The sequence below is a fragment of the Lampetra planeri genome, chromosome 54 (genome assembly GCF_965212315.1).
Source record: "Lampetra planeri chromosome 54, kcLamPlan1.2.h2, whole genome shotgun sequence".
NCBI classification, from domain to species: domain Eukaryota; kingdom Metazoa; phylum Chordata; class Hyperoartia; order Petromyzontiformes; family Petromyzontidae; genus Lampetra; species Lampetra planeri.
The window spans coordinates 3982461-3997512 of NC_136160.1; the positions used below are offsets into that span (position 1 = coordinate 3982461).

Genomic DNA, 15052 nt, shown 5'->3' on the forward strand with positions numbered 1-15052 from the left:
ACCTCACCGCAGGATACAGTTCGTCATTACGACAATGATGCACGAGTCTAGGAAAGCAGCACTCGGAAACGTGTTTTTAATCGAAGCAACTTTAATCTCAACTTACCTTCACATCAAACTCTTATTAGAATACCGAAAACAGTGCCCATGCAAATAGACGTAGTCATCAATTCGCAATATTGGTGTATAACTCAAATCTCCACTTAACTTCGCAAGCGTCTTAGCTGATCACAGTATTATACTGGTAGGAACCTCCTGGGGAGGGTGGGGCTGGGTGGGGAGGGGAGGGTGGGGAGGGGCTGGGTGGGGAGGGAGGGGCTGGGTGGGGAGGGGAGGGTGTGGAGGGGCTGGGTGGGGCTGGGTGGGGAGGGTAGGTTGGGGAGGGGCTGGGTGGGGAGGGTGGGAGGGTGGGGCTGTATGGGGGCTGGGAGGGGTAGGGCTGGGTGGGGAGGGGCTGGTCACCTCGTGGTGCCCTTAAAAAACTCAACGTTTAACCTACTCACGCCGGCTTGTGCCCGCCCTCACAGTCGGCTATATTTGCGGAATACACCACGCAGCCTTTGACCCTGGCCATTGACCGAGCAACCCAACGTTCCTACCAGCTCCCTCCGCAGGAATGTGTTGCGGAAATGCATTCGCACACCTCTTAGCTTCTCACAACACTTCGCTTAGTACGGTACAACTTCTCGAAGTCCGTTCTTAACTCTGCAATTGACTCAAAACATGAGGGAAAACGTAGAATAAAACTTTCAGCGATGCTCAGAGTCTGTGAGCGCAGAACTCAACACTTTGCAACACACAGAGCCCTTTGCTGTTGCAAGACTCTTCACACTTGGCTGGTTATGGGTGCCAGTCCCGGAGTTTGCCTCAACAAGACTGACTTGCGTGATTTTGGGTGCTGTTTATATAGGGATTCCTAGCTCATGCGATTAATGACCTAAGACACATTATGGTCCAACGTTCTCCCATCGTTTGCACACGTGGTGCATCCATCGGGTCAGCCTGAGTTCATTCCTGGCTCTGGCTCCGCAGACATCCTGGCGCCTGATGTCATCACCCCCATCAAACTCCCTCCCTCTGGAGGTCATCCCACGAGTTGTGTGGGCACAGACCCACTTAATTGTCCCTAGATGTGGTGTGTGTGTGTGTCTGTAGCCATGGTCATTGTGAAACGTCCTTTCTCTCTCTGGGTGTTCATGTATAGGTTTATCCCTTCTTTTATTGAGCCTAGTTTGCCGAGTTCGAATCCCACTCACAACCTACGGGGAATTTCTAGCTTATTTAATGCATCTTCGAAGACATTAAGGCCCGAAGCTTCTCCCACCTTTGCACACGTGGTGCATCCATTGGGTCAGCCTGAGTTCATCCCTGGTTCTGGCTCCGCAGACATCCTGGCACCTGATGTCATCACCCCCGATAAACTCCCTCCAGAGGTCATCCCACAATTTGTGTAGGTGTAGTGACATAGAATGAGTCACTAGAATGCGTGGCATGGGATGCTCGGAGAGAGGAGGACTATGGGTATAGTAGCCCGCTCTGCCAGTGAGACACATGGGCAGAGCCTGGAACCTCCTGGTGGGATCCAGAGGAGGGCGTGGCCGAGGGCGGAGCCAGGCCACGCCGGGGAGGATAAAAGGGAGGCTCCGACACTCAGTCGGGGCTGCTGTTGTCTGGGAAAGGAACTCGTCGTGCTGTCATCGTCCTCGTCTTTACATCCTCGGCGTCGCTGGTCGGGTAGCGTATGGACCGTGGGTAGATATCCCCTGTGACTATATGGAATGGAATAAAGGATGTGCCTCCAACTCTTCGTGTGTCCAGATTAATACACTACATAGGCACAGACCAACTTAATTGCCCCAGGTGTGATAAGTGTATCTGTAGCCATGCTCATTGTGAAACGGACTTCCTCTCTCTTTACGTCGACTCATTCTTAAAATGAATTCCTGCTGCAGCATGCAATGACAGCCACTGGGAAGACAAAGGCGGTCGGGCAGGCTCTGGTTATACCCCTGGAACATATTATTTTGGTCGTGCAGAATTTTCATAATCCGTATTATGTATATTTTCTGAATGATCCCTTGGTTCAATACTTCAATACAAAACTTCCAAAATTCGTTATCAGGTTTATATACCTAACCCAGATCTCACTTATGTATGGATAAGTGGATGTTAACAAAACATACAACTAGTCGTATTCAAAACCCCCTATGTGCTGTATTGCCATGTAACAATAAATCCTATCACAAAAGTGAACGTTTAATATCATGATGTTTAAGAATATTCATATGGCATTTGAACGTTTCGACTTTCCAGGCACCAGGGTTTGTTAATTCAGAGTTAAACAGCAAGTGGCTTTCTCGTCTCTTGTATTTTCCCCTCGAGCCGGCAGCGAGTTTATTGTGTTTTGCTATGGGTCCTCCCTTGCTCTCTAAGAAATTCCCCCGGGTCACTCATTTGCCCCCCCCCCCTTCCCGGTGCAAAAGTGTATTCCTTTACGGCTTGTCATGAACGTGCTCCTTCTTTGCCGCATGAGTTTGGTAGTACATGTTGTTTGTCGTTTATTGTGAAAATTCCGTCAGTTCCTATGATCACTGTTTCATTGCTTTATTTTGGTGATTTCGAAAAGTTTACTGGTTTGGCCATGTTTGTTTGTTGTAGTACGGAGTAAGACTGATGGCCTTAATCTAAGTTGTCTTGTGGTTGTTGTTGTTGTTGTTTGACTTGCATCCCACTGGGATTTTTGCACACAGCGTTGGTGTACGGTGCTTTTTCTTGCAATATTTTGCAGTCTTTTCTTGGATTTTCTGTTTGCACTTAGTCACATAGTCACTTTAAGATGCTTTTTTGTTCATGTTTTTGTTTTTTGTTTGTTGCGGTTGCACCCGATTCAAGAGCCGAATGGCTCACAGGGCTATACCTAATCAATGAACTTGAACTTTAATTCCTGGGAAGCGAAATATTCAACGGCTTTAAGGGCCTCCTCGGCTCTGGATATTCCCCAATCGTGGTCCATCCATCTGGGCGATGCCTCTTGCATTCCCTTTGGCTCAGCTTTGGCTTCGTCATCATTGGTATTTTTATTTCGATGTAAAGCTTTCGTGACTTTCTTGGATCTTTCGGTAAAGTCACGTAGAAGGGAAATAATAAAAGAAAAAAAAGAAAACATATTTAACTGGTTTATTATTTTATTATTTTATTATTTCCCTTCTACGTGACTTTAATATTCTTGGTTCTTTCGGTAGTCACGTTATGTTTAATAAAACATAATGAAATATGTTTTATTTTTATTATTTTATTATTATTTTATTATTTCCCTTCTACGTGACTTTACCGAAAGAACCAAGAATATGAATCCCTGCAGTCACGAAAGCTTTTAATCTAAATGTTTCAGTAATAATTACAATGAGTCTGTAAAGGCCATACAGCACTTGGCCCACGAGGCTGCGCGAGGCTACACGGGGGAGCTTTGCCTTTGCCTCCTGGCCGCGCGCGTGACGGAGCGAGGTCGGGGAAAATGAGCGCGGTCCCTGGCACGCGGCCCCCGCCCTCCGCCCCCTGACCCCTGACCCCCCCCGCCCCCCTCCCGTCTCTTTGTTCGACGCGGCGCCTCCACACCCACCGCCAAGAGACACGCGGAAGGCCGGGCCCACCTCACCTCACCACCTCACCCCACCTCACCGACGTTCGCGCCAGCATCGTCCTCGTCGCGACCCCGTAGCGCTGCGTCTGATCTGGTGAGGGTAGGGCCTGGTGGTGGTGGTGGTGGTGAGGGTTGGTGGTGGTGGTAGTGGTGGTGAGGGTTGGTGGTGGTGGTGATGAGGGTAGGGCCTGGTGGTGGTAGTGGTGGTGAGGGCTGGTGGTGGTGAGGGTAGGGCCTGGTGGTGGTGGTAGTGGTGGTGAGGGTGGTGGTGGTGGTAGGGCCTGGTGGTGGTGGTGAGGGTTGGTGGTGGTGGTAGTGGTGGTGAGGGTTGGTGGTGGTGGTGAGGGTAGGGCCTGGTGGTGGTAGTGGTGGTGAGGGCTGGTGGTGGTGAGGGTAGGGCCTGGTGGTGGTGGTAGTGGTGGTGAGGGTGGTGGTGGTGAGGGTGGTGGTGGTGGTGGTGGTGGTAGGGCCTGGTGGTGGTGGTGGTGAGGGTAGGGCCTTGTGCTGGTGAGGGTGGTGAGGTTTTGGCCTGGTCGTGGTGAGAGAAGGGCTTGGTGGTGCTGCTCAGGATTGGTAAGGTCAGGGCCTGCATACAATGAGAACGAGGTGTGCTGATGACAGCATTTGGTGGTTGAGGGCTGAGCGTGGTGGTGGTGGTGGGGGCTCTGTGTGGTGGTGATGGGTGTGGTGGTGGTGATGGGTGTTCTGTGTGGTGGTGGTGGGTGTTCTGTGTGGTGGTGGTGGTGGTGATGGGTGTTCTGTGTGGTGGTGGTGGTGGGGGTTCTGTGTGGTGGTGGTGATGGGTGTGGTGGTGGTGGTGGGGGCTCTGCGTGGTGGTGGTGATGGGTGTTCTGTGTGGTGGTGGTGGGTGTTCTGTGTGGTGGTGGTGGGTGTTCTGTGTGGTGGTGGTGATGGGTGTGGTGGTGGTGATGGTGGGGGCTCTGCGTGGTGGTGGTGATGGGTGTTCTGTGTGGTAGTGGTGATGGGTGTGGTGGTGGTGATGCGTGTTCTGTGTGGTGGTGGTGGTGATGGGTGTTCTGTGTGGTGGTGGTGATGGGTGTGGTGGTGGTGATGGGTGTTCTGTGTGGTGGTGGTGGTGATGGGTGTGGTGGTGGTGATGGGTGTTCTGTGGTGGTGGTGATGGGTGTGGTGGTGGTGATGGGTGTTCTGTGTGGTGGTGGTGATGGGTGTTCTGTGTGGTGGTGGTGGTGATGGGTGTTCTGTGTGGTGGTGGTGATGGGTGTTCCTGTGTGGTGGTGGTGATGGGGGCTCTGTGTGGTGGTGGTGATGGGTGTGGTGGTGGTGATGGGTGTTCCTGTGTGGTGGTGGTGATGGGTGTTCCTGTGTGGTGGTGGTGATGGGTGTGGTGGTGGTGATGGGTGTTCTGTGTGGTGGTGGTGGTGGTGATGGGTGTTCTGTGTGGTGGTGGTGATGGGTGTTCTGTGTGGTGGTGGTGGTGGTGGTGGTGATGGGTGTTCCTGTGTGGTGGTGGTGGTGATGGGGGCTCTACATGGTGGTGGTGATGGGTGTGGTGGTGGTGATGGGTGTTCTGTGTGGTGGTGGTGGTGATGGGTGTTCTGTGTGGTGGTGGTGGTGGTGGTGGTGATGGGTGTTCCTGTGTGGTGGTGGTGATGGGGGCTCTACATGGTGGTGGTGGTGATGCTTAAAGGGCCCATGGCTACTCTCCCGTTCCATGTTGTCCTTCCCCTGCACCTCCAATGAGCACGGTTGGCTACGTCGGGTGTGAAAGAAGTTCAACATGCACACGTACGTGCCGTGTTTATACAACCACTGGTATCCGGGAACGGCTCTTGTGTTCCAACCGGGTTGGACTATTTCGTGACATAGACAATTGCTCCAGTTTATATACTATGAAGACGGGCCATTAGCTGAAACGTTGCCAATATTTTTTTTATTTTTAAGGCCACGAGGTAGTATTTGTTGAACGTGTTGAGATTTTTGTTTATTTAGGTGCTTGGTGACAGTTGTATTTTTACCTGCCAAAGTTTTTATTTTAACTTAAAGCCTACCTGTTTAGCCTGGCATTCACAGATAAAAACTAAATGTTACAAGAAAAAGGTATGGTTGTAGACTAACCTAATTACCATAACAAGTTTATCGTTTTAAAGTGTTAATAACTTTTTCCAGGGACCTTGGTTTTAAGAAAGCCGCCTTTAAATAAACACAATATTATTGATTCTAGATTTGAAGCTTTCGTGACTGCAAGTAATCATACTCTTAGGTTTTTTCGGTAAAGTCACGTAAGTAAAAAATAAAATAAAAATTAATAAAAGTAATAATATAAATAACTCACTTGATACAGTAAATCTGGCTGTGACGGTCCCATCTGATGACGGAGACTTGTGTTGCCTCCGAAACGTCGTGATTTATTATTGAATTTTATTTCTATTTTAATATTTTAATTTTTTACCTATGTGACTTTACCGAAAAAACCTAAGAGCACAATATAATTGATGGAGTAACGTTTAACGGTTGTGCGCCAAGTGCTTTAACAGTCTCGCGCGTCCATCTTCTCCGCAGCGACCCATCGCCACCATCACCACCTTCATCGCCGCCATGGCCGCCGCCAGCGTTCTTACGAGCGAAGACTTCCCCGGGTGGCTTCGGACGCACGGGGTCAGCGCCAACGTCGCCAGCGCCATCGGCTCGGAGCTGGGCATCCAGGACGGCTCGGTGCTGCGCGCCTGCGTCGGAGACGGCCGCATCAGGGCCGAGCTGCTGGCCGTGGCGCGCGACCGCCTGCCCTTCGGCTTCTACGCCGTGCTGCGACAGGTGGTTGGCACGCTGCGGCGGTCGCCGGACGCCGCCGACACCGCCGAGGACGCCGGCCATGACGGCGGCGGCGTGCGATCCGACGCGGCCCTCGGGGACCTTGTGGACGTTCTCGTCACGCTCTTCAGCGGCCTCTGCCGCGAGCTGACGCTGACCGTGGGGAGGCTGGGCTCCATCGAGGCGAGGGGCTACGCGGCCGGAGGGCCTTCCGACGACGCGGCCGGTCTCAGCCCCGCGTACGGCGTCGCCGAACGGGATCATTCCGGAGAGAGCTTGCGTGACTACTCGAGGCACGGTGAGTTTATTGTCGCCGAGGCCCTGTCGGAATCTTTGTTTAGACCGGAGGAATCCGATGAGCTATGAAGCTCTTTCTCGCAGACGTTTATAACTCTAGATTTGAAGCTTTCGTGACTGCAAGGATTCATATTCTTAGGTTTTTTCGGTAAAGTCACGTAGGTAAAAAATTTAAATTAATTAAAGTAAGATTAAAATAAAATTAAAATCAAGTTGATACAGCAATCGTGCTGTGACGGTTCCACCTGAAGACGGAAGCTTGTGTTGCCTCCGAAACGTCGTGATTTTTATTTCATTTTTTATTTTACTTTTATTAATAAAAAAATTTTTACCTACGTGACTTTACCGAAAAAACCTAAGAATACGTGTATAACTGCCACACCGCGGTGGCTACGCTGCTGCACGTGGCTGCCTGGAATCCACAGCGCTGTGGAGGCAGCAGTGAAGGGTCGGCGGGGGATCTTCGCACAAATGGAAAAATGCTGCGAAACTCCCTTCCCGTGAGCGTCGATAAAAAATTGTTTATAGTTGACTCTTTAGTCTGCCTTTGTGCCCTGCGCATTGCTGCTTCTCACTAGCTGCAGCGTGGTAGAATGCGTGAAGCGCGCCTGGCAGCGTTCGAAGATATTTTGCTGCTATTGCCTAGCAGGGAAACGCGGCCATGCGTACCAGTTATGATGGTTCACCTTACGTACATACAGATTCATTATTAAGTTTCTCACGTGGCTTTTGAACGTTTTATTTTTTCAAAGATATTACCGACGAGTATTTGAATGCCGAACTTCCAGCAAGCGTGCAAGATCTGCAATTCGAAGACGATATGACGCTGCCCTCTGGTAAGCGGAGCGTCCCCGCTTCGACTCGGGGCTCATCGTTGCCCACGTTTAACGAGAACAATTCGGTTCGTACGCAGCGTCATTTGCGCGACTGCATCTCGCAGCTTTGCGCAATCCACAACGCACACGGAGGTGCACATACAGCGAATCGCCGTTTGACACGCGTGGCTCGCGCGCAACGCGTTTTCGCTTCCAGCGCATTTTTTTTCTTTTGTGGAACTTCTTGCACTTAACTAACGCACAGCTCCGGCCACTACAACACGAGTCTAACGCGGGACGGACGACTTTTCTGAGCGGCGTTGGTGTTGCTGCTGTTTGTAGCGACTGCATGGGGAGACACATGGACACACTGCTGCTGTTTGTAGCTACTGCATGGGGAGACGCGCGATATCGGACAATGTTATTCTGTCGCTTAGGAGAGTCTTACAGCGGAGATGGCGTCGAACGACGCGGTTCGCCCCCTTGTTGTTTTTTGTTTTATCCCCCCCCCCCCACCAGATGAAGTGGGCGAGCCTACGGACAGCAGCTCTGCCCACGGGCCCGCGTGGCGTGGCATTAAGGTCGAGCACGACGACGACGGGTGTTCAGGTACTAAGATATTGAGCACGACGACGGGTGTTCAGGTACTAAGATATTGAGCACGACGACGACAGGTGTTCAGGTACTAAGATATTGAGCACGACGACGACGACGGGTGTTCAGGTACTAAGATATTGATCACGACGACGACGGGTGTTCAGGTACTAAGATATTGATCACGACGACGACGGGTGTTCAGGTACTAAGATATTGATCACGACGACGACGGGTGTTCAGGTACTAAGATATTGAGCACGACGACGGGTGTTCAGGTACTAAGATATTGATCACGACGACGACGGGTGTTCAGGTACTAAGATATTGAGCACGACGACGGGTGTTCAGGTACTAAGATATTGATCACGACGACGACGGGTGTTCAGGTACTAAGATATTTAGCACGACGACGGGTGTTCAGGTACTAAGATATTGATCACGACGACGACGGGTGTTCAGGTACTATGATATTGAGCACGACGACGGGTGTTCAGGTATCGCGCGGCAAACTCTCAGCCTTTCTCCAGGGACAACGCCAGTGGCCCTTCGTGATCTATGAAGTAGAAGGGGGTCCTTGTCTGAACATACCCCCCCCCTCCCCCCCACTCTGTATTGGATCTGTGAAGGTCACGTGCATGCTCGTCGTAGCTGTTGACGAATGCGTTGAGTTTTGTTGTTAATTGTGCTACTTTAGCATTTGCGTTGTCATGCCGCATTTGCAATATCTTCTTTAATCGTAATCCTCACTGTAGTTAGACATTTCAAAGATCATCTTGATTTGAAACTTTCGTGACTCCAGGAATCCATACTCTTTGGTTCTTTCGGTAAAGTCGCATAGGTAGAAAAAATAATAGATCGCGACGTTTCGATCGCAATGCAAGCAATCGTCATCAGGCGATTGCTTGCCGCCTGATGGCGATTGCTTGCGTTGCGATCGAAACGTCGATCTATTATATATTTTTCTACCTACGTGACTTTACCGAAAGAACCAAAGAGTATATTTAAAAGATAATTTCGTAATATACTCTACATTGTGTGATTTGTTGCCATTATTTTCCCTTCACTATATAAATTTTTATTTCATAATTTCTTGCGACCTGTTTACGTACGCTACTTTCGCCAGGGATCCGACGCTTTTGTTGATGAAACCCGATTCGTGAGCTTCTTAGCTCACAGGGTGCTTCAAAATAAATTTGTATAAACTGACCTTGAAACTTGTGCACCACTGTCCTACTCGGCAAGCGGCAGCAACCGCATCATCCAGTTCATCTGTCTGACTACGTTTGAGCTGTATTTTACACGCTTTCATTGAACTCGCTCTGTCTGTTGTTGTTGTCGTATCCTCAAATGTTGTCACTCAATTTTAACCCACTTCCCAATGTGGTATCGACTGCAAACTTGGTATACTTATGTCATACTGATGACAATACTATATTCTATCATAAAAAATGTATATATATATTTGTAAACATTCTTTTATGTAATGTTTCTGCTTGGGTCTAATTGTCCACGCTCAACTGACATTGGCTGTAAATCACCACGGCCCCTTACGTTGTGGCAAGCCTCGGGGCCACTTCCTGGAGTCGTGGAGTTCTGCCATTACGAGTACGGTACATTTCATTAAAGCGTATTTTTTAAAAAGTATTTTTAAATATTACTTAATTTATTGAATCTCACCCCTGCAACAAGGCCTCTCCATGCCTTTTATTCGCGGGTGGGAGGGTCGTCTGACCATACTTCGCCGCACCGGTCCAGCGCGAGTTGCTGAAAAACTGGCTAAGCGGCGGCAACACATCACCGGTGTTAGCCAAGGACCTGGAATCAAACTCGGACCCCCCACCACGTTCATAGCGCGGTGAGCTTACAAATGCCCCCACTCCGGTCATTGACGGTGCGAAATTGTCAACTCTCTGCGGCTCCCAGGCGAGGTGCAGGGGACAGCGTGCGGGTGGAACGATGCAGACGCAGCGGAGGCGTCGTCTGCTTTCTCCGCTCAAAACCAAGACCACCCAGGCAAGGCCGGTGTGTGCGTGTGTGTTGTGGTGCAACGGTTGGCACGTCGCGCTACGAACCCGGCGACCCGAGTTTGATTCCCGCTCACGGCCAACACCGGTGACGGTTATCCGAACCGGTCTTGGGGTTGACTCGGCCTCAAATGAGTACCTGGTGAGGTGTGTAGTAAACATCGCCACAAGGGAGACAAAGGCGGCTGGGCATGGTTTCTGGCCCACCCACCCTCTCGTGCACCGTGCCGGCCTTCATAGGTGCTACTCTAACGGCACTTGCCCCAACAGTCTGTGAAGGCTATATAGGAGGTCTTTCTTTTTTCTCGTTCCCATGTACCTCCCTCTCCACTGTCTCCAATCGGTTGATCAATAGAAATCGCAAAGTTGACGAGGCACAGACTGAATGAGTGTGTCCTCGGGCGATAGCGACCAGGCTGGCGTCTCCGCTACTTTGGCGTCCCCATGTGGGGCCCCTGGCCCGGCCAATGTCTCTCTCTCTCCGCGTGGTTCCCTACCTCTGTGGATCTCTGAGTGGGTCTTCGCATGTCTTTGATGTAAGTCTATGGATACTCTGTGCGAATCTGTGGGTCTCCGTGTAAGTTTGTGGGTCTCTGTGTGGGTCTATTGCTCTCTGTGTGGGTCTATTGCTCTCTGTGTGGGTCTATGGGTTTATATGTGAGCTTATGGGTCTATATGTGATTCTATGGGTCTCTGTGTGAAGTGCTATCTGCCACTCTAATTTCCAATCATTTCCCCAAACGAACTACGCGCCCGTTGCTTTCAAAGCGTCATGAGACAGACAAATAAGAACATTACTACGAATCCAGAAGAAACTAACCGAACGCATCTTTTTTCCCCGCTTGCTTGGTCCAGAGATGGACGGACGTTCGGATTTCTTCATCCAAGGCGTGACATCGCTACAGAGCGCGACCAAGCGACCGCTGCGGGCGGCAAGGATTAAGAGCTACGTCCGGTTACAGCAGCAGCAGCAACAGCACCAGCAGCTGCATCACCTGCAGCAGCAGCAGCATCAGCAGCATCAGCAGCAGGCTTCCGAAGACGACGGCAACATCGCGGCCTTCGGCGCGAGTGCCGCTGTCGCCTTAACTCCGCTGCAGCCAGGCCAATCGCGAGGGCAGGGGCCCGCAGGGAAGCGGGGGAGTCGGCAAAACCACGGCAGCGCTACTACCGGCGGCGCCTCCTCCTCCGCCGCCGCCGCCAAAAAGCCGTACGAATGCCGGCAGTGCGGGCGGCAGTTCGCCAAGTCCATTTACCTGACGGTGCACATGCGCATACACACGGGCGAGAAGCCTCACGGCTGCGAGGTGTGCGGCCAGGCGTTTTCGCAGTACTCGACGTGGAAGCGTCACCTGCGCACGCACACGGGGGAGAAGCCGTACCGCTGCGAGGTGTGCGGGCGCGCCTTCTCGCACTACACCAGCCTGACGAGCCACGTGCGGCGGCACACGGGCGAGAAGCCCTACCGTTGCGACGTGTGCGGGCGCGCGTTCTCGCAGGGCTCGAGCATGAAGACGCACATGCGCACGCACTTGGCGAAGAAATCCTAAGCGGCGGCGGCGGGGGCGTTTGGGGTGGGTGGCTGGGTCCGGCCCGACCGAGGCCCCGGTCGGGATAGGAACGGTCGTTTAATCGGGCTGGACTACGGAACTCTTCTGGACGTATTGTTGGGTTAAATTTCACGTTGGGTTTTTTTATTGTGAGACCACCCCTCGTGCTTCCTAAGGGACTTCTTCTTCGGGCTTCGTCCCCATTTCCCGCTGGCGGGTCGTGTGGGCAACGGACCGGCGCGTTTTTTAACGGAAGTTCCAACTCCCCTCGTCACCGACTCCCACCAGCTTCCTGGGTCCCGCACGCGGCTGACCTCCCTCTGCACCTGGAGCCAACGTGACCACGACAACCGCACTCCGCGCGTGCCCCCCACGCTTGCTGACCTGGGCTCGCGTGGAATCGGATGGTCTCGGTGCCATTCCTCCCGTGCTGATGATGTGAAGCAGCCGTCTCTGCCTGGGTCGGGCAGGATGAACGCCGTGCGATGATTATAATAATACAATGGAAATTCTCTGTACTCCACTAATATTTTATTGACTATCCCAATGGTGTCTGGAGAGCAGACATTTTCACTTTACCTGTGTTGATAAGAGGTTTTTCCACTTTTTTCTGGCAACAAAACAGGTGTTAAGATGTTAAAACACCAAGCTGAAAGCCTTTACAAGGAATCATGTCTGCATGAACCACAATACGTGTGGTCAGAATGCAAACAAAGAACATACTCTGATAATATATGCATTGTCCTTGAAACTGATTGGTCCACACCAGAGGAGACAGCTTTCTTTTGAGCCTCGTCTCAAACGGTGTTAGACCAGAGGACGCCAAAAGGCGTACGCCTGGCAAAGGAGAGGTCCCATTATGATTTACCTGTGTTATTAAACAATGCCTATAATGCTTAATGCCAATGTGTTAATGAATAAACAATCGCTAAGAGTAGATTATTATACCAACGTTTTGCATCGTTGGTGGTGGTGTCATTGATTTTGAGATAATAAAAATTACTTGCTGTTAGTAGTTCAGCTTATTGGAGAGTATATTGAGTATTTTGATGATATTGATGTAGTTTATATTTTAGTTTTTTACGTGGTGGTTTGGCTGCAGCTCCTTACTATTAAAATTCCCTCCCTTTATTACTGCTAATCCTACTTCCTCCCTTTATGACTGCTAATCCTACATAATACATGAGCATAATATGACTTTGATACCCCCCCATCACCTACACATTCCACAAGTAGTGACTAATCCCATATCTGCATTTTCCATAAATATGCTAAATTCCTCTGTTGATATGTAAATGCCTTTGCCAAGGCGCCCTTCCTCCCCTAACCCCAGCTTAAATATACGCTGCCAAGCTTGGTGGTGTTCATTCGGTCGCTGTCTTTCCGACAGCTGAGGACGGCTGCTTGCGTTGTGGCCGAAACGTCGTGAGAATTGTATTTTATAATGTTATATTTTTATTATTTTATTATTTCCCTTCTACGTGACTTTACCGAAAGAACCAATAATATGAATCCCTGCAAGTCACGAAAGCTTTAAGTGCGACCCAGTGCGGTAACTCGTGGTGTCACCTCCCATGGACCTCCATACAGAATTCTGAGTCATGTTTTTTTGTACTGTTACTCGTAAATCGTAATTCCCATATATCACTGAATGTAACGGCAATAGTAGTGACGTAAACAACTAGCAAAATTAAAATTGCACCTTTAAATTACGATATACACACAGCCTAAACGTATTTACATAGTTTCACGTGGTGAAAGTGAACATTCGGGAAGAAAACAGAATTCGAAGTAAAAACGTTTAAGAAAATTACGTTCATTTTAACATTAAACTTTACCGTTACATGAGATACATTAATGGATTAGGTTTGCATAACACTAACACAATTTTTGTTCCTGGGTAGGAACCAGCCCACGGGATTATTGTGTCCGTCCGTCCGTCGTGCATCCAAAAATGGGAGGGGTGGGGCTGGGTGGAGAGGGGAGGGTGGGGAGGGGCTGAGTGGGGAGGGGCTGGGTGGGGAGGGTGGGGCTGGGTGGGGCTGGGTGGGGAGGGGCTGGTCACCCCGTGGTGCCCTTATAAAACTCAACGTTTAACCTACTCACGCCGGCTTGTGCCCGCCCTCACAGTCGGGCATATTTGCGGAATACACCACGCCGCCGTTGATCCTGGCCATTGATCGAGCAACCCCACAAACTTTGCTTTTGTAATCAGGACAGTGATATTTTGAAATGTACCTATTTTCAATGAGAAAACGGGCGAATTTGTCTCTTTTCGTTCACGTAAAGTCAGACAAAAACAACAGCAAAATTAACATGTATTTATACTAAAGCAATACAAAACTGTTGACGAAAGATTTAGACACCAAGGCGCACTACCACGGGCGGGACTGGCCACAGCGGACCGAGTTCTCTCGGTGGGGAGGAATGCATGGACCCAGCAAGTGTTTTGAGTGATTTAATTATTGCCTCTTTTGCTATCCTTTGCTGGCATCCACTTGACCTCTGAGTTATGCACTCCATGTGGCACGATAGAATATCCCTGCACAATAAAAAAGACAAATTAGCAATATTTGAAAAACTAAAAGAAAATGTAAATCTATATTCTTGGTTCTTTCGGTAAAGTCGCGTAGAAGGGAAATAATAAAATAATAAAAATACAACTATAACATTCTCACGACGTTTCGATTGCAACACAAGCAATCGTCATCAGGTGTGAAAACCACAGCAAGACTTAAAAAAAAGTGGCGGTTTTTATTATAAATTTTTGGTTGTATTTTATTTTTCTACCAACGTGACTTTACCGAAAGATTCTAGATTTTAAGCTTTCGTGACTGCAAGGATTCATACTCTTAGGTTTTTTCGGTAAAGTCACGTAAATAAAAAATAAAATAACAAATTACTAAAAGTAATAATAGAAATTAAAAAAATGTGTGACTTTACCGAAAAAAACTAAGAGTATTTACCGAAAGAACCAAAGGTTATGGATTCCTGCAATCACGAAAGCTTCAAATCAAGATGTTACGATTCACAATCACAATTGCCTCCTTTAGAAGACGTATTCGGAACGAACGAATACATTTCGATTTAAAGCTTTCGTGACTGCAGGGATTCATCTTCTTGGTTCTTTCGGTAAAGTCACGTAGAAGGGAAATAATAAAATAATAATAAAAAATTTAAATATTATTTTATTATATTTTATTTTACGTGACTTTACCGAAAGAACCAAGAAGATGAACGAATACATCTTCCCGCTTTTTCTTATTTTTAAAAAATAAACTTTTCCGTGGAGAGGAACACATTGCCCCCTACTTATACCCCTCCTACACAAACCACGTG

The 15052-nt window shown here is 49.4% G+C and overlaps 1 protein-coding gene across 1 annotated transcript; it reads left to right on the top strand.

The window, feature by feature from the left end:
* The first annotated feature begins 3574 nt into the window (after positions 1-3574).
* LOC144735138 (uncharacterized) lies at positions 3575-12738 on the top strand. The gene is made up of 6 exons (XM_078617568.1): positions 3575-3734; positions 6182-6728; positions 7480-7563; positions 8062-8151; positions 10063-10152; positions 11019-12738. Exons 2-6 carry the CDS (start codon positions 6218-6220, stop codon positions 11711-11713), a joined length of 1470 nt encoding a protein of 489 aa, XP_078473694.1. The 5' UTR covers positions 3575-3734; positions 6182-6217; the 3' UTR covers positions 11714-12738.
* The last annotated feature ends 2314 nt before the right edge of the window (positions 12739-15052 follow it).